Source organism: Passer domesticus, chromosome 25 (assembly GCF_036417665.1).
Source record: "Passer domesticus isolate bPasDom1 chromosome 25, bPasDom1.hap1, whole genome shotgun sequence".
NCBI lineage: Eukaryota > Metazoa > Chordata > Aves > Passeriformes > Passeridae > Passer > Passer domesticus.
Window position 1 is genome coordinate 1,013,677 of NC_087498.1, and position 22,052 is coordinate 1,035,728.

The window sequence follows — 22,052 nt, forward strand, 5'->3', positions numbered from 1 at the left end:
GGGATCCCCCCTGGCTCTGCCCACTCTCAGGCACAAAGTGAGACCAGTGAGAGACAGAAGGACTCCAGGTTATGGAGGTTTGGATACAGTGTGGAAGCAAATGATTCCACAGAGGAGCAGCAAATGCCTTTCTTAAAAGGAAACTGTAATGGCTCAGCCCATTTTAAGTATCAGATACATACAGCACAGGCCTCCCTTTCTGTCCAGGTGACTGCCATGAAACACCCCAGCATCCTCTGGCAGCACATGCAGAACATGTCCTAAGGAGAAATAAGTCTTTAAAAAGTGACTTCAGGAAACAAGCACAAGTTCCTTTTAAATCTGTTTTATAAGAAGGATACCAATGTACATTTTAATAGTTTTATTTCATTTTCCCAGAAAGGGAACCAAAGGCAGAGAGGTGTTGTGAGTTACATCACACTGTTCTCATGGGGAAATCAATTTGCAAATGTTATTTTACCACTCTATAAAAATACACACAGGAGTGTGAAAAAAAACCAAAGTAGTTCAGAGTGGCTGTCGTGGAGCAAATCTGTTAAATACAATCAGTTCTTTTTTTTCCCCTAAAAACTGTGGCTCCTTCTGTTCCAGAAAACCAGTCTTTCATAGCCACATGCCACAGGAACAGAAATTTAAGTGATGGCTTCCTCTGAGCATGTGCACACACAAGTGTTAGTGAAGAACTGCTCCCATGGGAGATGTGAGCGACAGAGCCCCATCCACGCCAGGAAAGAAGAAACGCACTCAGGTTGTCTCAGCTCCCCTCCAAACTCCTGTGAACTGGCTCCATCCCATCCAGGCAGCTCTGAAAAGAGTCTGTGGTTCTACAAAAGAAGTCACGTTGTAGGATCAAGACATTTACCCTGTGTTACGTGAGGAGGAACAAGAGCCAAGAGGAGCAACCTTCCCACTTCTCAAACAATCCGTAAGTGACCCGGTTCCTTTCTCTGTTGAACTGTGCTGTGGGAAACTAAAAGTGCCTCTTCACAGGTAGAGCCAGTTTCCTTTAAAAATATTAAGGACACATTATTTCTTATCTTTAAGAACTTCCTGGAAAGTTACTGTGGAAAATGAAAGTGCTCCTGTGGTGAGACCAATGTGCAATGTCCTTGCTGCTTGCTCAGGCATTCTTTCCTTAGCATCCTTAGATGTGCGTTAAGATGAGGCTCAAAACCATGAGGCCACTGTCAACCTGAACAAGGCAGGCAGACACTGGAAAATGTTTTATGTCCTATCATAAAACGTGGAATTAGCCAAAAATAACCTATTGTTCAGATCTGGCAGGTGTGGTCTCTGGAGTGGGTCTATATCCCGATGGCCTGCAGCACTCGCTTCTCGTTGTCGTTGAGGTGGTCAGAGAACATGGCATAGCAGGGCTGCTGTGCAAACTGGCACAGGAAGTCGGTGAGATAGGCCTGGGAGGGACAGAAACACCCTGTCAGCACCACCCTCCTGGGAAATGCTGCTGCTTCCATGTGGCAGGACACGTATCCCAACATGCACCAAGCAACACCCCAGGACTGGAGGGAACAGAAAGGAGCAGTGCAGGAGGAGTGGAATCAGAGGGAAGGGTTGGAGCAGAGGGAAGGGCCCATCAACAGCTGCAGGTGGTGGGAAAAGCAAGAGCAAAGGGTAACTAACACAGGGGCTGACTGGATGGGAGCATGTCCAAAAGGAATATGAAAGTCTGTCATGTTCACTCTCAAACCTACTCCTCACTTCTGCCAGTAGCTGTGAAGTTCACAGGTAAAAAAGCCTCATCTCCCTCTGTTCAAAGAGTTTTGCTCATTCACATTTCCATGTTATAGATATTAATGATAAGGAAAAATAGCTCCAGAAGTTCTTGGAACACTGGGCCCTTTCCAAAGTAATTTCAATTAACAGAGTGCCTTCTGGATGACAATCAGTAACTGATGTTTCCAGTGCTTACATATTTGTTAAAGTACAATATTTTAAAAATTAAAGTTTATAGAGAATTATTGGAATCTGAGAAAACCCCTCATTCTTGAGCATTACCTGGAGATCTATTTGGTAAAGAGGGTCCTTTAATGCATCTGGATCATCCTCTTCATCATCTTCATAGTAATCTTCATCTGTCAGAGGCAAATCAGCAGGTTTTAACATCAAAAAGAGCAGATTATCTCAGGAAATTTTCTGTTAAGCTACTGAAACCCAGGGATCCAAAAGTAAGTAGTTTCAGCATTGCTGGGAAAAAGAAAATTGTATCCAGAATATTCTCCTTTAGGTGACGTGATAGAAACCACTGAAGCCCAGAACCAGGGTCAGTGGAGGCTCAAGGAACACACAGGTGAGCCAAGCACATGTGGGACACTCACAGGCAGGTTTGGGAATCCCGTGCACCAGGATTTTCTGCCTTAATCCCATGTGAGGGTGACACTTGGTCAGTTCTGAGCTAATATGAGCAGTGTCCCTCTCTATTTCCCTGTAAAGTTCTCCCTTCTGAGGCTACATGAACCTGAAGGATGATGCACCCCCTCATCTCTTTATGCAGCTCTTGCTCCTCAAGGTCTCTCCACAAACAAGCTCACCCATCCCTAGGACACATCACACTGAGGTCCCACCTACACCTTGAGCAGCAATTTTCTCTTTAGAAGAAATACCTGCAGGAACCTCCCAGGTGTGAAGCCTGTGCAGTATGTGGACTCCCAGGTGATGTTATTTACAATGCAGCAATTTAATCACCATGCTGCTCAAAGCCATGGCTTCTCCAGAAAGTCCTTACTCACAATCCCAGAGCAGAATTCCTTCCCCATTCCTGCAGCCTTTTTTTTGCTACTGGCAAAGGAAGGAAACTTTGACTAGGATGTCACCTACTTATTTACTGCTTTGAAGAAGGACTTTCAAGCTGTTACTCACCATACTTGTTTGTGGAAAGAATATCTGATAAGAACTGTCCTGCTAAGCCTTCATCTTCATCCTCATCTTCTTCCTGATCCTCCCACATATCATTTGAATCATCTGTTTAGAAAAACAAAATTTCTAGAAATGATCCAAATCCAAGAGGTCTGTGATCACTCTATGGGGGACTGGAGTTTGTAGGTGGATGAAGAAAAACACCTACAATCCCCCTTATCCTTTTGGAATGATTCCAGAACTGGAGCCAAGCAAAATGGACTGGAGCAACAAGAATGGATACTTGAAGTAGGAAGAAAGGCAAACTAGATACAACATGAAAGGGGAATTTTATTTGCACACGGTCAGATCCCATCTTCCAAACTAGCCCTAAAGAATTTTTAGGTCTAAGGATACACAACACTGACTGATCTTATTCTTCCATTTTATTTATTTTTACCTGGAAGAGATTGGTAGCACTTAAATACAGCACAGGGAAGGAAGAGATGTTGTCCTGATGATGAACTGTGCAACAAAACAAGAGATCTGGAGAGGGACTTGGACAAAGAGGAATGGCTTCCCACTGGCAGAGGGCAGGGTTAGATGAGACATTGGGAAGGAATTGTTTGCTGTGAGGGTGGGCAGGCCCTGGCACAGGGTGCCCAGAGCAGCTGTGGCTGCCCCTGGATCTCTGGAAGTGTCCAAGGCCAGGCTGGATGGGGCTTGGAGCAACCTGGGACAGTAAAAGGTGTCTCTCTCCATGGCAGTAGGTGGAACAGAATGAGCTTTAAGGTTCTTTCCAACCCAAACCAGCCTGGGATTCTGTGATTCTATGAACTTATGCTTTGGATCACTATTCAAGCCTTTGCAGGATACATGATTTACTGTCACATAGTTCCTATACCACAAATTCTTCTCAAGAGAAGATCAAGTAGATTTAAGCCATGCAAAGAGAAAAAGCAAACCCAGTATTTTACCTTGGCTCCAATCTGCAGTGGTCTGTCTAGATGCATTTGCTTCCATGGCATTAGAGAGTTCATTTATTATTAATTTTAAGATTTTTACTAACAAAGGAATGTTTGTCCAGCGCTCAGGATCTGTAAGAGAAAAAAATACAAATTCATGTTGCTTTTAATTCAAAGTTCTAAAACAGGCCCTTTTTGTTGAGGTGGAGTTTTTTTGTTAGGGAGGTTGGGAGAGAAAACCAACTGACATAAAACCCTCCAATCTTCCTTCCATATACCCCCAGAGCTACATTCCCAAAGATCTCAATCAGTACCAACCTTGCCTCCAAGTGAAGAGGAGGCAGGGGGAGAATCTTCACAGCTGAATGAACGTGTGACTCTACTCCTGCAGGCTGCTTAAGAGTCAGCTGGAGTCAACCTTTCTTTCCTGAAGTCCATTTGCACATCCACCAATGCTTTCATGTGAATAAGCAGTGCATGCTCTCAGGCATGGCTCTGCCCCTTCTGAGGCACTGTAAACTCCAACTTTTCTTTACCAATGTTCCTGCAGGGCTTAACTATCCCACAGGGACAGCTAGACAGTGTATTTGCCCTTACCTACTAAAGATCCTATAAAATAAAAAGTCTGGGAGCATTAGTTTTAGCTCTTACTAATGCTAGTATTAATCTTTGTTTAACTCAAATGCTGGCAGTTGCCATTTTTCTCTCTGACCCTCATTGATTTGGTTTTTTTAAGCCAAGAATAATCAGGTCACAAGTGATTTGTGATCACCACTCACCTCTTAAAATCTCTAGTGTTTGCTCCTATTCATCTCCTTAGCTGTCACCTTAGTCCTTCACTGCATCACTGCAGATCCCAAGCCCATGGCAGCTCAAGGAGCACTGACTGTCTGGAGAGGCTCCTAGTTTGGATCTGTACAGCCTCCACATCCCATCCCACCACTGGTCACACACGAGCTCTAGCACAGCAAGTGGCACAACCAAGGTCTGATTGATGGCTGAGGACAGCAGTCCCCAGGTGTCCTCCCCTGGAGCTCAGTCCTCAGGAAAAACTGCCCAGGGCTCTGCTCTCTCTATTTTAAAAGATTAATCTCAACAGCAACCTCCAGTCAAAGACCTTGGGTTCAACTTATTAAAAATAAGACAAGTCTTATGCAGGAGACTGGTAAAGTTTACCTTAAAAGAAATCTCTTAACTTGTTGAATCATTGCTTTTTGTGAAAGTGTCTCATTGAAAAAGACATCCCTTTGTTTTAAATCTCTGCATGCACTAAAGACACTTTCCTCTCAGAGAAGCTATCAGGCATCCAGAAATATCAATTCTGTCTCATGATGCAAAACAGCAGTGAAGAACTCCCCATCCCATAACTGCCTCATCCAGTTATATTAAATCAGATATCAGGAGTCCTCCAAACCAGTCTTTGGCAGAATTAAGGTAAATAGATTCAGGTAAACAGATATATTAAGTACATTATGTATGAATTAGCTCTAAAAACCAACACATGCCTTCTGCAGGAACTATTTCCCACAGCTCTGTGTGATCTGCCAGACCTGTTTAAGGCCTTTCATAGCACCTACTTACAGAAAAAAAGCCCTGTTAAACACAGCAAAATGATTACTTACTTTTGGCCGACTTGGATCGTGTCCGAATTCCCTCATCCATATTAAATATTTCTTCTCCCTTCACCCTAATGTCCTGAAGTCTCTTGTCATCTGTGTTGATGCCATACTGCAGGAGTTTGCACAGTGCTACAGAACTGGGAGCAGAGAATGGGAAAATTAGAGATCAGAATTTCCCTGAAATGTCTGGTTTTCATAGCCCCTTCCTAATAGGGAACACACCCCAGAGCAGACACCCTGATGCCCTTTCTTCTACATCTTTGCCAAGAACAAGCATGAGAGAATTTTCCCACGTCTCCTGCTTTATGTCAGCATCTGAAACTGGACTCAGCTCCTGACCTGCACAGCAAGCTGGGCACTGGTCAAGCTTTGCACCACCAGCAGTACAGACATCCACCCACACATACATCAAAGGTTTCTCCAGGTCTGAAGGGCCACCAGGTTAAATGTGCCCCTGCAGCACCATGGGCACACAAGGATGGAATTAAGAGAAAAGCACTAGCAACAAAGCAGTAATTATGGCTGATTTGCAGCAAAGATCTGCCCCCTTTCTCCAGTCTCAATGCTCATTTTCACTTCTGGTCCTTCATGGCTCTGCCACACTCAGATCTTCCAGCTTGCTCCCCTCTTTTACATGTTCTTTCCATCTCTGATGCTCACTTTTCTACTCCAGACTTCAAACCCTCTCCAGCTCCATGCTGCTTTCAAGCACATTGAGGATGATGCTAACTACAGGTCAAGGTTAACAATCTATGCTTGGCACCCCCAAATCTCTCTCTCTCTCCTGGCTCCACAAATCTCAAACTGAAATTCTGGAGTTCTGTGGAACTCTTTTTTGTGCTTTCACTTCTCACCCTCTCTCTCTCCCACACTATGGCTCTGATTCTGCTGGTTTGGACCCAGGTCTTACCTGCTGCCCCAAGCTGCCCAAAGTTTTCCCATAATTTCATCAAAACCCCTCAGCCACTTCTTCAGCCTGCCCCCAGTGGCTGGGGACTGTGCACACAGGAGGTGTCAGGTGCCTTCAGGGTCCTTCTACTAACCCTGAACAAAGGCTCCTCAGAGCAGGCCCTGCTTTTCCTCAGGACACAGAAACTCCAGCATTTACTAATGCATGTTAAATGCCACCACAACCAACCAAATCCAAGTGTTGAATACAGTGTGGAGCCCTGTTACATCACTGTACACAAACATTTCTCATTTTGGACAACAGAGCTCTAAGCAATCACCTTTAACCTTGTTCTCCTGGTCAGCCTTGGCTTTTCCCTGTGCCATAAGCCTCAAGAGATCCTGCTGCAGACAGGCCTGCACTGTCAAAATGGGGATAAACCACCAGGCTTAGGGATGAAACCAACAAAATATAACCAAAAAGAGCACTGGATCCCCAAATCTGCTGCTTGTCCTTCAGGATTATTCACTAACTTCCATTTTGAGCCTGCTTTTTCTCATTATTTATTTCACAGGCTATTTGACAGCCCATAACAATGACATAACAACACACACTAATAAGTGAGTTAACAGCTGGTGAGACCCCTAAGAGTGGTCTGTGAGGCTTTCTGATTCAAAAAAAAATCTAATACAGCAGCTGTGACAAAATTTAAATGAATACAGAGCATCCCATGCTTTGGAATATAGCACTCAGCCTCCAACAGCACACAAACATGCTCCCACAGCAAAAGGGAGAGAACATTGTTGCAATTGATTTCTTGATTGACTGTTAATAGATCAATAAATCCACAAGAAATCACCAGATTCTCTTAGGAAACCCTCTACAACACCCCAGAACTCTACAGTAGTCTACAAAGGCAATTCCAAGTGTGGAAGCTCTTGGACAGAAATTCAATCCCAAAAGCAGCCCCATATTTGCAGGAGACACCCCTTCCCCCTCGTGCCTCTGTTCCAGCACAGGAGCATGAGGCAGCAGGAGCACTGAAGAGGAAGATCAGAGCTTGCTCCAGTTCCCACAGCTCTCCTGAGCAGAAGTGACAGTGCAGGGAGCAGCAGTTCTGCCCCGTGCTGGCACACACTGCTCCCACCTGAGCCAGCTCCCCTTCCCAGCACTCAGAGGCAGTGGGATGAGGGCAGTACCAGGAGTATCTGACTGTGGGTCCCACCTGACTTTGCCTTCATACTGCCCATAGAAGAGGTGCTGCCTGCTCATCCACTCGGCCATCACAAACTCTAAGGCAGGCTTGCCAGTGGGGCCAGGAAGGCTGCACAGGAATTCCAGGAGTGGCTCCAGTTGTGAGTGAACCAAGTGAGCAAACACCATGATCAGGGACTGCAGGAGGAGAAAGGCAATGTTAGCTTTACATAATTTAATAGCTGGAAGTGTTTTATCAAATATTTAAGGAGCTGGAGTGAAGCTGTGCTTACTGGAGGAAGCTGAAGCTCCCTGCAGGAGTGAAGGCTGTGCTTACCAACCCCGGGAGGAAGGGAAAGTACAACCAGCTGCAAAACACTGTGCTACAAAAGCAGGGAATAAACACTACCACATGGTCACTCAGCAGCACCTTCCCAATTCTGAATGCATTTTGAACATGATTTTAGGGAAAGAACTACAACTTTTGAAAAGGTTTTGCCATCTGACTCCTAAAGACTCATTCACTGTGTATGCCTAAATGTCACTTTCCCAGTCTGAGGGCATCTCTGTAGCCCTCCTGAGGAAAAAGCTGCCCATCTCCAGAGACCCATCTTCCATGCTAACACAGCACATCCAGCATTGCAAAATGGTTGGCTACAAGGGACTGCTTCAGATTTAAACTTCTGCATCTTTTAAAGCCAAAACCAAGCAAAGGAGAGCCATTCCAAACACCTATCATCAGTATATCCAGGAGTAAAAAATCTTAAAGCACATGAGATCTGCTGACATTGAAATGGCCACTATGGTACCACATGCTGGCTTGAAAAATGCACTTTCAAAAATCAGAGAAATAAGATAAAATGGTTAGAACATAGTGAAGCTCAGCTGAGTGCAGCACTGGGGGCAGAGATAGAATCTTGCTCAGTAGTGCCAGCAAAATGTCTTCCCCCAGCTGCTACCAAGGAACCAGGACAGTCAGCATGAGCTATTTTACATTGAGGGCACAGCCAAAAAAAAGACAAGAGAGAGAAAGAAGACCACTGGGAAAAAAATCACTCCAGAAAACTGTGTCACTACAAGTAGGTCAAGGCTAGAAGAGATGGTGATGCTCTTTGTCTGGTCTCACACCTCACTCAGGCCAACCTGTAACCTGTCAAAAAATTTTGGACCTGAGGAACAGCATGGAGCTGTGTTACAGGAGGGACAGGTTGGGTATCAGGAAAAGGTTCTTCTCCCCGAGGGTGGTCAGGCACTGACCGGGCTCCCCAGGGAATGATCACACCCCCAAAGCTGCCAGAGCTCAAGGAGTGTTAGGACAGAGTGAGATTGTTGGGGTGTCCTGTGCAGGGCCAGGAGCTGGATGGACTTAATGATTCTTTTGGGTCCCTTCTAACTCAGAAGATTCCATGAGTCTCTGATCGGAGTAGGCATTTTCCTGACTACTTCAACAGGATACACAGACCCACCAATTGCACGAGCCAAAAGTAAACAGGCATGGAATGAAAGAAAATTGTGACAGTTTCTTCTCCTGCTGCTTCTCCTCACTCTCCTGGGTGCCAAGCCAGCTCACCTGCATCACACTGAGCGTCTCTGCTTGCTGCATTTTACTCAGGATGGCTCTCAGGATCTGATCCAGATTCTCTCCCAGCTCACTCCCGGCTTTCGAAATTAAAGTGGAGACCAGTCTGCCCACAAAGGCAGCGGTGAACTCGGAGGTGCGTGGGTCCAGGAGCTGGCTCACCACCTGCATGACGTACCAGAGCCCGTTGTGGCCCTGCTCATCGTGCCACTGCGCGATCTGCTCCAGCGCCACCGACACGTACGCGCGCAGGCACTCGCCGCCGTTCTGCAGAGACAAGCAGGGGGTAAGGGAAGGGCAGGCCCGGAGACATCCCCTTCACCATCCCAGAACCTCCCTGAACCACGATGAGAGCAAGGGGAAAACTGCTGCCACCTGTGAAAGATTTACAGACTCCAGCTCATTAACACATACACTACTCCTACTGTCCAATCAGCAGCAATCAAGATAACTAATAAATACAACAATAAATACAACAACAACCTCAAGTAGCTGCAGTTTGTGCCAATCTTAGTACCTGAAGAAATTCAAAGTTTTCAACAAGTGAGAGATGAAGACAGAGAAGTGTGACATGACCAAAACACAACTCAGCAGCTAAGCTGCAGTCCTTTTGAATTCTTCTTAGCACAAAGATCCAGCAAAGCAACCAATGTGCTGGTCTACAATTTCTCCCTGCTGGTCTCTTGCCTATTCTTACTGGTCTGTTGTTTAGGCAAAGACCACATTCCCATGATCTGCATTCACATGGCAAAGAGTAGCTGCCACTATGGAACTCCTTACATAAGGAATGAAACCACCCTTGCTATTCATATGCCAGTTAGAAGTTGGAATGAAAATGCTCCCTGTGCTTCCAGTTTCTGATGCTTTTCCCTTCTTGCTAGATACTCCAAAGGCATCAGGCCATAGCCAAGCCTGCCAGCAAGCACAGCTCAGGCAGTAGTGATGGTGGAGATGATTCCCTGCTTTCCCTCCATCCCACACCTGGCTCAATCAAAAAGAAGTTTGCCTTCCCCTTCCCTCATAAATGAGTATAGCAGAAAGCTGCTAGAGGAGGAGGGCTAGGAGGACTTTTGCTGTCCTGTGTCTGTGAAAGTTCCTGAAGATTGTTCCTGCTATTACCAGGTCTGATAAATGTTATGGGGGTAGGAAAGCATTACAGGTTTGCTTGGTTGTTTGGGGTTTTCTTTTGTGTTGTTGGGCTTTGGTTGGTAGGTTTTTTTAACATGCTCCAGTGCACTAAAATAGAAAAAACATCCAGGCTGCTGCCTTTCTCACTGTAGTCCTCCACATTCAGGAATGATCAGGCCCTGAACTGCAGGACTTTCACAGTAAACTGGAGCTGGGAGAGGCTCTGAGGCGCTGCTGATACAGCAACTGGCAAGCATAGCCTGGGCTTCTTCGAAGGCTGTGTCACCTCCCTTAGACTGGTACAGCCCTGCAATCGTCCCCCTCCCCAGAGCAGTACCTGCATAGTAGCATTGTCATCTGTGTTCAGGCTGCACTGTGCCACTGCAGGGAATGCCTGGCAGATGAGGAGCTGGGACAGAGGGGGTTTTGTATTCCTCACAACTGTGGTCAGTATATCAATGGAAGTCTGAAAGGAAAGCACAAACTGTCACAGCAGCAGCCACAGAACTTCAAGTCAGCACTACCCACCCCTGCTGCAAACATCAAAGGTGTGAACTGCAGGGATGTGGCCACTGCTGCAACCACACCCTGAACTCAAGTCTAAAATAATTTTTAAATGCAAGGACCCTGGAGTCACACACCCAAGCATCACTGCTGTGAGCTGCAGAAGTTCCTAAGACAGTTCCCACATCAAGAGCAGTGTCACCACTCAAACATGGCAAACAGATGGATGCTAATCAGAACAGCCAGAGAACTGTACTAGCTGACTTGTTCCACTTTGATTATATTGATTTAAATTTATTTTAATTACTCATAAGCAATTGTTACAGTCATACCAATTAACAGATTATATGCATATTGATACGGATGTTTATGGATTTAATTCCATACAACTATTCTACACAGTCAGTGCTCCATCTTTTATTAGGGCACCTGTATAATTTATCTCCAATTCATACATATGTGATGCGTAAATCAGAAAAAGCCTTAGGAAGAAATGCAAGGAAAAGTTGTGTAGTCTGCTGGGAGAAGAGACTGTTCCTGCTGAAAGATGGCAGTGTCACAGCAAATTGACTGAGGGTGAGTGATATTGTGGGAACTAGAAGGCCAGAGGAGCAGTTTAAAGCAAACTTTTGGAAGCATCTTCCTGCACCTGCAGCTTGCCTCCTCCACAGAGAAACCTCCCCCAGTGACTGAAGCCATTGCTCCAGAGCATGTCCACAGCAGCCTTTCTGCCATTGCAGAGCAGCCCCCCCAGGTGTTGCAGAACAGGGAACATCTCCAGCCCAGGCCGTGCCCCACTGAAGCACTTACTGCACACAGCCCCGCTGGGATCTTGTCAGCTGGGGCCTGCATGATGCTGACCAGGGTTGGGATCAGCCTCATCTGCATTGGACCCTGGCAGGCTTCTATTTGAGCTAGCTCCTTAAAAATATCCTGGGCAAGAGAAGCAACAACAGGATCTGGAGAGAGAAAGCACCATTTACTAAAACACACACACATCTCAATCTTTGCCACCTCTATTTTGGCTGGGAAAGGCAGCAACTTTCCCCTCTACCACAGGAATCAGTGTTCATTCAATTACCACTGATTAAGTTTTCAGCAGCAGGACTCAACAACAAAACCAACTGTGCTTTGGGATGTAAGTGGAATGCATACCGTTACTGTACTTGAGGAATATTGCAATGGTGAAGGGGCAGATCTTGTTCTCCATGCTGGCTGTGAACGCTGCATCCACTGTGCACACAATGCACAGTGTCTCCATCACCAGGTTCAGCACCTCGGAGCTGAACTGAGTTGCCAAGTGGATCAGGCCATCCAGAATGCTGGGAAGGAAAGGCTGCAACACGTGGGTGCTCTCAGAGATCTTCAGTTGGTCACAGTAGCTAGATGAGAAATTTGTGATATAAAAACACATTCTTAATTTATTGAAGTAACTTAAATATATTCCATTCTGGATAATACATGAGGGGTTGTTCCATCCTGTCCATTCTTATTCCTTAAGTTCACTCCTCTAGGACTTCTCTCCTTCAGTCCACTACGGCTTGACCTCCCAGCAGCTCAGCAGGAAGGAGGAGGAAAGCTCTCACCAGAAATCTGAGCTGAGTGATGTTAGAAGCTTCTACTGCCCCTCAGTGACAGATCTCTCCTAAGAGCTGCCCATCAATGGAGAAAAGGAAAGAAGTCCAGGACAGACACTGCTTACAAAGTGTTTTATTACCATGTTCTACGAGTGAGCTGGGGTGTGATAAAGAATTTCAGGAATAACTAAGTCATAAATCTCTGACTTTATTTATTCATTAACATTTCAGTGCAAATAAGTCAAAGTGCTCTGTTTGGAAGTGGTGATCAGTTAGGTTTTAGCAGATTTTTTTTGTGACTTTTTTTTTTTTATTTTACACTAATGTTCATCGAGTACAGCAGAGCTTCCTTCTGACAGAAATGGGATAAGAAAATCAAACCCCAAACACTCCTCATTGCTGTGATTGGCTCTATAGGCCTGTATGATGTCAGTCACCTTTATGACCAACCAGGAATAATCTGGGTTTCATCCTTGTGCTTTCCACCACTACCTAGTGCTACTCCTCCCTGTGACCATATCCATCACAACACTTTACTGTAGCAAACCTTGAATCTCAATTCTATATTCCTCATTAGAGTTATTCTATTTTGAACCTGTTTGCTTACACTTTTTAAGCTGGCATCTGTTTCATTCCAAGCAAAACCTCCCACAGCCCAGAGAGAAATGCCATTTTAACAAACCAGTTTATCAGTGTGATTTACACCCCTGTGCCTGTGCTGTGGAATAGCCCAGGTCTGCTTACCCCCAGATGGCTCTGACTGCAGAGATGCGCACAGAGGGGGGCTGCGTTTCGTGCAGTCCACTGACAGTGGCCTGCAGGAACTGCTGGATGAGCTCTGGTGACATGGCCACGGTGAAGCGGCTGGCGGCCCACAGGGCCCGGCCCAGGAGGAAAGGAGACACTGCAGCAAAACAAAACACCCCAGTTGTTTCAGAATAAGCTTTATGAGCTTAAGATCACAGCTGCTTCCATCCATTATTTAAAATCTTGCCATCCCAACAGAAAAACACTGAAATGTGACACACAAGACAAGTGTGCTGGCGTACAAAGAATTTTTGTTCATGGGCAAAATCCAGTTTATTTTCTTAGTTATTTCAAAGAGTAATTTCTCATTTATTTAAAAAAAACCCTCCCTTCAACTATTTACACTCACTGAACAAAAGCAAAGAGAACAGAGGCTTTGCCACTAATTCTCATTTATCCAGCTCAGTATTCTGTCCCCAACTGAAGAAAGCAGCATCTTAGGGAGAAGCATTAGAATAACAGAGCTCATACCCAGGGGCCTTTCACAGATTACATTACTAGTTTGCAGCCATCACCCTGCAGTTATAGAATGGAATTCTGTGGTTCACCAACACCACAGAAGCAGTGGACATGCATTATCCACTCACCTGCTTGCACTCACTAAGGTACGATATATCTTTATCACATTTAATCCTGCTGCCTTTTCAGACTATGAATCTCCTTACCTATCTAGGCTGGCCTCAAAGTGATGATGCTCTCTGTTCCTCAGCATCTTTACTGCATTTATTTATGCTCCTGCAAGTACTAATTTTAAGATGAGGACATAAAACACTCTGTGCAAGATGTACAGCAAGAGAAAAGCTTTGTTTTTTAAGGCAGTATCATAAAACACAACATTTCTTTGTCTGTACCATTACTGGCCATTAAATGGATATCCTTGGAGAGCCATCAACACACTGACTCTGGGAGCCCTTCTAGAGCACAGCAGCTCATTTACAACCCAATGCCACACATGTAAATGAATGTAAATATATGTAAATTGCTGAGGTTGGTTTCTTACATGCATTGCACACTATGCACTTTGCACACTAGTTCTTCACCCAACATTAACACAAAGGAAAGAAAAAACCCCTTCTTTGTAATGGGCTAAATAAGTGTTTCTTTGATGAAAAAGGAAGCGAGGAACCAGTTTTTTCTACACTGACATCTCAATGTGGACTCATCAATGCTGCTCACATTAATGCCTTTAACTTCTAAAATTTTAATTTGCAAGGACTTTTGAGGCCTGACTTTCAACAATTCCTCTGATTTTCTTGCACACAAGATAACACAGAGAGCAAAATCCTGCTGAGTTCCCAATAACAGAATCCCATTTAGCCAGGAGCATTACTTGAATTCATGTGCTACTAGTGTCAGCCTCAGCATAAAACAAATGGGATGACATGGTGCAGCAGGAATTCTGAAGGCGGTTAAACAGTGCTGGTGACTTTCCCAGGAACAGACACAAGACATCAGAACAGCTATTTTCCACCCAGCTCCTCGAGCCCCATAGGCTCATGCATCCAGCCAACAATGAGATCCAGCTGAAAGCACAGTGCCCCATATAAAGGACTTACACCAGAACTGGGAGCATGTGGGAACTCACAAGATTTATTTTTCTCACATGAGCAAGGTGCACAAGTGTATTTTCCAATACCTCATGCACACATGAACCTGACAGATTCATCAGACTCCCAGTGTCTGGCACCCAGCAGTTATTCCCAAGGATGCAGGGTCTCACATACCTGAAAGGTTGAGGTCTGCCAGGACCACATTTGTCAGGAAGCCATGCATATCAAAGTGTATTCTGCCGTTCTTCACACTGTCTGTAATTATAGACTTGACTGAGCCCAGGGCCAGCATACAGGCTTCATGTATTTTCCACCTGCAAAATAGTTCAGATGCCTTAAGACTTCTCCTCTGTCATCACTCAAGAAATAAATACATATTCTGAAGTGAAGTCACAAGTAATTTTCTGGTCTAAGCTACAACTATTTCCTTGATCCCAAAAGAGACCTTAAAGAGATTAACATTCAAAAACTGCAAGATGGGGGCTTGGAAACTCCCTCAGGATGGGCAGCATTCTCAGTCAGTTCCTAAAATATTGGTGGACTAGTTGTTACTTGTACCAATTTTCTTCTCATAGTAAAAAAGAACTTCTTCCATGAAATCTTGGTTTCAGCCACGCCTTCATATTTATGTGCAGAAGCACTGGGACACCCAGTACATTAAAGGTTTAAGAACACCTAATTTTGCATTAACATTTTGTTAATTATGATGATATAGAACGCTGTGCAAATACACTTCTCCTTGGTTTTATTTGTGAAGCCCAGAACCTACTTTACAACTTCTCACAACTAAGGCAGATGGTCTGATTTTGCAGCCATTCCACTACTGCTCATTATCAGAGGGGCTCCTCTGACACTAATATTCAAAATAAACACAAACACTGAACCAATGCCCTGTAAAACCAGGAGAATCACTGTGGACCAGCAACCAGGTACTCCTGCAGTGGAGTTTTCTTCTTCAATCCCCAGAGCATTAAAAACTACAACTCTGAAGTTCTAAAATTGGACACATACATATATATATATATATATATATATATATATATATATATATCCTGAAAATTTTATCCCAATTAACCATTGGGAAGTATTGCAAATTTCTCTTCTGATTTTCTATAATTATAGTTTCTCATGAGATGTTTTAAGGAACATCAGGCTCTGAAGGGAGGGAGCCTTGGCACAGATAATGTGTGCTAGGAACTGCCCAAAGTACTCCACATGAAGACTTCACCATCTGGCTCAAGAATTGCTGTACTTTCTTTTTATTCTTCTAATCAGAGCTCTCCAGCTCCATCCTTGCTCTTCAGTAGCATTTTCACAAATTAAATGTGATTAAATCATGGTGCACCCAGTGCTGCAGATGAGCTTGACATCCATCCCAGCGCCATCCCAGCACTGTCCCCTCCCATCCCAGCCCCAGCCCTGTCACCTCCCAGCCCCAGCCCTGTCCCCAGCCCTGTCCCCTCCCGGCCCCAGCCCTGTCCCCTCCCCACCCCTAGCCCTGTCCCCAGCCCTGTCCCCTCCCGGCCCCAGCCCTGTCCCCAGCCCTGTCCCCTCCCCGCCCCAGCCCTGTCCCCAGCCCTGTCCCCAGCACTGTCCCCTCCCGGCCCCAGCCCTGTCCCCAGCCCTGTCCCCGCCCCAGCCCTGTCCCCTCCCCGCCCCAGCCCTGTCCCCGCCCCAGCCCTGTCCCCTCCCCGCCCCAGCCCTGTCCCTGTCCCAGCCCTGTCCCCTCCCGGCCCCAGCCCCTCACCAGTGCTCAGCACCGCTGTTTTTAGCCTGCTCAGCTTCCTGCAAATGCCTCGTAGCTGCTGCAGCCAGAGCAGTTGCACTCTCATTCTGGAAATCAGCAGCCACAGCCTGTGCACAAGGACATGGTAACACTCATTTGTATGGACTGTTAAAAGTTGCCCTTTTCTCTAAATGCCCTTCCTGAGGGCAGGTTTGATACTTGTTATTCCTACTTCAGTATCTAAATGTGGAATACATTTCATACCAGCAGGAGATCCTGAGCAGCAATTCTCACTGTGTAGGAAAATGTATCATCATCTTCATCCTCCACAAACTGCTGTGGATTTGCAGTCCAAACTTTAATCTAGAGGAGACAAAAAGGATAGGGCAGCTGAGAATTCAGGACACCAATGGTAAAAGGCAGCTTTTCTGTTCCCTGCAACCTGTTTTGGAAAGCTACTTTCAGAATTTTTCTCTGCCATAAGAAGTCTTCACCCTCAACTGATTTTTCTTCTATTCCATTGGAGAAACATTTGAAAAGCAGAAACTCTCTTTGTTCAGAGCTCATCTTGCTCTTCTGCCCCTCATTTGAGATCAGAGTTTGACAGAACTAATGACTGACCTGGAATCAATGCTACGCAGCTTTATTTTTAGATGAGGAATGGGAGAAGCAGATAAATCTTTTAACAGAATGCTTGTTTTTATCATATCTACCTAAACTAAAAGATGATAGTTGTCACACTTGAGAGGCCAGGAGCTATGCAGAATTTCAGTACAAATTATTTCACCCTACTAGTACAACATTTTTGCTCTCACAGAAAGCTGTTTATTTCTTTCAGCATGAAAATCCTCATTTTCACAGCACATGGAAGAATGAAGGAAGAAAGCCTGAAGGAGCTGAGGTTGTTCAGCCTGGAGAAGATTCTAGGAGGATCTTATAACTGCCTTAAAAATAAAGCCCTTTTACCAGGGCCCCAGGACAAGGGGCAAGATGGTAGGTTTAGATTACAGAAGAAATTCCTTACTAAGGGGTGCTGAGACACTGGATATGTTACCCAGAGAAGTTGTGAATGTCCCATCACTGAAAGTGTCCAAGGCCAGGCTGGATAGGGCTTGATGCAACCTGGGATAGTGGAAGGGGTCCTTGCCCAGGGCAAGGGGTGGAACAGGATGGGCTTTAAAGTCCCTTCTGACCCAAACCCTTCTGTGATTTGTGATTTGCTGTCCACCTTGTACCATTCTGGAACCTCTACGTGCTGCCACAGCAAAGTGATGGAACAGCTTGTTAGATTACAGCAGCTTCCATGCATCAAACTCTTCCCAGGACACTTGCTGGTTTAAATCTCTCATTTCCTTTGTTTCCTACACAACACAAACATGCTCACCTGCTCCTCTGTGATCTGCATGTAAAGCAGGATGTAATAGATCAGGTCTGGCAGAGCCTTCTTCACTGTGCTCTTAAATTTGTTGTTTTCCAGCAAGGCATGAACAAATTCAAATATGCTGAACACCAGATTTTCAAAGCCCAGAACTTCACCTGAACAAGGTGGAAAAAACAAAAAAGAACATGACTGAATATGCCAACATACAAAAAGGTACAAATGGATGTGAAAATAATTATAAACTGTTAGCTCCTCTGAGCAGATATTTATTAATTCTCCTGGACTAGTAAGTGCAGCAGCAGCCCCAGGAGGATTTCTGACTTCATCACTTTCTGCTCTCTTCCCACCACACAACCCTCATTAAAATTTATGAAGCTCAACCTAAAACCTATTTGATTTTCTTTTGTCCCACTACTTTTACCTCAAAATTGTGGCCAAACTCACTCCTTAGGCCATTAGAAAACTTAAATTGTGTGCCTTCATTGAAGACAATCACAAGTAATTTGCAAAGAAGGGATGGACACCATTCTAACATGGTAAATGCACCTTTAGCACAATCTCCCATGGTGTTTCAGTCACTGTTTTGACAGCAATATTTAGGTCACTCCATTCCTCTTCAAATAGCAGAAGTGAAGTGCAAGCTCTTACCATCAGAATCCACAGGATCCTCCACCTCTTCTGTGTAATTTACTTCTGTTCTCACATAAGTGGACAGAGTTAAGGAAATGCTTTTTTCTAAAGAACAACATCTATTTCAGAATTAATCTGTTCCCGTCTTAAAACTGCTGATAACTTGGGAAGGTTCTCTAAAAAGCCTTTGATTTTGTGTAGAATCCTGTGCTTCAGGACACAGAGACAACAACCCCAGGAGCTCTTGGCTTTGTGCATTGCCCAAGTTCAAAAACCACTTTCTACAGACCACTCACACATCACTTCAGTACATCTTTCATATTATTTGAATAATTTAGATCAAACTTACCAAGGTAACTCAAAACTTTATTTATGTTAATTTTGCAAGAACAGAACCCCCCCAGACTCGTTCTTTAAGGGGATGTGAGCCAGTTCAAAACCTCACTGCTGCCCAAGGGTGAGGAACCATCCCATGTTCCCACATCCTGCCTTAGGTTGGCTCTGCTCCCTGCCAAGCTTCTCCACAAGCACCAGCCCTGGGAAATGACAGAAAACTAAACTGGGGGTAAGAAGGAAGGAGCTATCTTTGCAGATGGTGAACTGAAGATCCAACAAGTACCAAAACAAACACAAGGAAAGGAAGAACAAGACTCTGCCCTTTTTCAAACAAAAGCCCATTTTGTTTGCCCATACCAACAGGACTGTAGTAGGAGTCAGAACAGGAGAGGGAGAAATACACCATCAAAAATCCAACAAACAGCTCCTTGTATTTTCACAGAGTCACAAAATGGTTTGGATTGGAAGGGATCATAAAGGCCCTGTAGTTCCAATCACCCTGCCATGTATTTTAACAGGGGTCTGAAAAAACAACATGGAGAGATTTGAGTGTCAGTTTTCAAGTACCAGGCAATGCACCCACAGACCACTCTGACACAGCTGGGTGTGCAGTGGAGCACTGACTGAAAATTCAAATGGAAATTGGCTTCTGCAGCAAGTGCAATCAGCCATTAGTTCTGCTGCTAAAGATTTTAGTTCTCCTAAAATCTTTACACTGTGACCAGCACCTTTTTAAGAAGACAATTTTTACCAAAATATACCAGAAACAATGCAGAGCTCGTGGCAGTTCTACAGGGCACATGCATCAATCTGCATACATTTTAAGCTAAAAGAAACTTAATGGAGCCTCCAGAAGTAACAGAAAGATCCTGTTTTGTCTGGCAGGGCAGAGCACTCCATGTATTGTGCTTCTCCAGCAGTCAGGTCATTACTGGGTATGAGACTGAGTTTGTCTCGTTTAGTTCCAGGTAAACACATTCACTACCAAGGATATAAAGCAGCACTTTCTGTAAGGGTGTTCCAGACGATGGGCAGGATCTGCTGCATTGATGAAATCATGTGCTTTGGGTAGTTTTTCACAAGTGCTGTCACAGCCTGGAACCAAAAAGAATATCAGTCAAAAGTGAAACTGGGAAAGCCATCAACACACTCAAATCACAGGCTGCTGTTTCATTAACAACTGAGAGCACCCAAGGGCTTCCTGTCACTGAGGTCACCTCTCACTCCTGACCACACAATCCCCTCTCTTGCTCAAACACTCACCTACACACTTCACTTGGTGCTTCCCCTTTGGGAAGACAATGCCATAATGCAGTGGTAAGACAATGACTCAAATCCAAAGCACATCACTGTGCAGCACTGTCTGGATACAATTACCCTGGAAGTGTCTTGTCCCAGAAAAAACCTCTAATGTAATGTAAAACCAGACTACTGCCCATTTTCCACAATTCTGCTCATGCAAGCAACACATCCATTGTACATCCAAGGAGCAGCTGGAGAAGCAAACACCCACCCAGATCAATTCCCTTCCCATTCTGGCTGTGGGCACCAGTGGCTGTGCCAGCCAAGCACAGGGGCTGCTCTGGGAGCAGCTTAGCAGCTCCACAGGGGATTGTGCCTGGACTTTCATGAAGCTGATCCTCCTGACTTAGGGGAGCCCTTCCACTGACACTTGCCAAAAGCCTTTTGGGACCCTCCAGGAGTGAGAGCTCTCACTCCCCCTCTCCTTCCCAGGGCACAGCTCCAGCTGTGTTACAGTTGTTATGGAACAGCCCCTCACAAACTGCCTGAGAGGTGGCTGCTCCCAGACACACAGGTGTCAATTTGTTTGGGCCTATGCAATACAACCCACTGTGTGCAGTTTGTTTGTTCACAGCACAGGGTACATTAACAGAAACAAAAAAATAGTAATTAACCTTCCAGAAAAACAGGAGCAATCTAATATCAGTATTGGAGATGAGCAGGCGTCAGGACCAACCCAATTACATGGGTTGGGGAATGTGTCTGGCAGGTGCTAGAAGGAAGCATTACAGAAAAGACCTGCTGAAGTCTCCGGGAAAAATAATTATGCAGGTGCTGGCAAAGGATGTGAATCTGATCTTCACGACTGCTGCAAACTCAACACTCTGCCTAGGGCCACAGGAGCATCCAAACAGACTTGTTCCATGTGCCACTCCATATGAACCCTACGTAAATGTTTCCAAGCTCTACGCCCAACCAACTCTGCAGGAGGTGCTGCTGGAGTGCTAAGGGAGTTCTTCAATGGCTCTGCAGTTGTAACAATAGAAAGCTGCACTTGCAAGGTCACCACAGTCCTGCATAGCAAGTCATTAAAAAACAGAGCACTCTCCTGTCAGATGTTGTATTTCAACCCCTGGCCCCTCATTCTGCCAATTCCCACTGCTTGTCTGAACTCAAAGAACTGCTTCACAGATCCTCTGCCAATCCCCACGTATTGCTCCACCACCTATTAATCTTTCAAGAAAGCCCTTATCCTTCTCTCTTTAGAGCACTGCTCCTTCAAGTCGCTCTGTCAAAGCCTTTTATTGCTTCTCTTCCTGTCTGCATCTTTAAACAGAGAAGAAATCCCAAAATTTTTTGATAAAAAGCTTAAAATACACACTAGAGAGCACACTAAAGCTGACTGTCAGTCAAAGTTCAGAAGTGGCAGGTGAAGTACCTTGTTCATCAAATTGGGAAGTTTGTCCCAAGACGCAGATTCCACCTCATCTTCTATCCAAGAACAAAGAGGTTATGATTAATTTTTTTTTTCTAGCTAGTTATTTGTTCCAGCATCAGGAAAAATGTAAGCATAACTTCTCTGACCCACAGGTGTTGAACAGCTTCTAAGCACAAATGAAGAAGCAGAAGAGCAAGGCTGCAAGATGCTTTAGATTGTTGGTTAATTGGTGTTCCTGATATATTACTGCACACTAAGTACACCATTGTATTCCAATTTGTATTCCATTATTGTGAAATTTGCCTTAAATCTGTCACCTGTCATGTTTAATCACTTTGTTTTTCTCAAAACAATCACTAGTAGCATGTTCAACACTGGAATTAGAATTCAAGAACTGCACAGTTGCAGCTGATCCGTCCTTAGAGACACCAATTTAATTCATGCTGAACTATCAAACACAACAACAAATTACCCCATGGGTATTTCCTTCTAGCCCTCACACTTGGTATTTTTGTTGTGGCCAAACCTCTCATCTCCTCAAAGGATAAAAGGCCTTGATTTCCTGCTGATAGCTGCTTAAAACTTGTAACTATACTGGGAACAACTTGGGAACACATTAACCATCAGTGGTTCC

At 44.8% G+C, this 22,052-nt stretch overlaps 1 protein-coding gene across 1 annotated transcript in view; it reads right to left on the reverse strand.

Annotated features, from left to right (window-relative positions):
• Positions 1-745: 745 nt before the first annotated feature.
• Positions 746-22,052, reverse strand: part of IPO9 (importin 9) — a 38,223-nt gene continuing 16,916 nt past the window's right edge. Inside the window, exons 8-24 of the mRNA XM_064398764.1 lie at positions 19,733-19,833; positions 18,421-18,479; positions 17,776-17,927; positions 16,656-16,754; positions 16,413-16,519; positions 14,840-14,979; positions 13,053-13,212; positions 11,887-12,113; positions 11,542-11,690; positions 10,565-10,693; positions 9,091-9,366; positions 7,552-7,718; positions 5,441-5,574; positions 3,831-3,950; positions 2,878-2,979; positions 2,017-2,093; positions 746-1,415 (exon numbers count right to left, since the gene is read on the reverse strand). Of these exons, the coding sequence (XP_064254834.1) occupies positions 1,305-1,415; positions 2,017-2,093; positions 2,878-2,979; positions 3,831-3,950; positions 5,441-5,574; positions 7,552-7,718; positions 9,091-9,366; positions 10,565-10,693; positions 11,542-11,690; positions 11,887-12,113; positions 13,053-13,212; positions 14,840-14,979; positions 16,413-16,519; positions 16,656-16,754; positions 17,776-17,927; positions 18,421-18,479; positions 19,733-19,833 (2,310 nt within the window). The 3' untranslated portion in view covers positions 746-1,304. The remainder of the gene's footprint in view (positions 1,416-2,016; positions 2,094-2,877; positions 2,980-3,830; positions 3,951-5,440; positions 5,575-7,551; positions 7,719-9,090; positions 9,367-10,564; positions 10,694-11,541; positions 11,691-11,886; positions 12,114-13,052; positions 13,213-14,839; positions 14,980-16,412; positions 16,520-16,655; positions 16,755-17,775; positions 17,928-18,420; positions 18,480-19,732; positions 19,834-22,052) is intronic.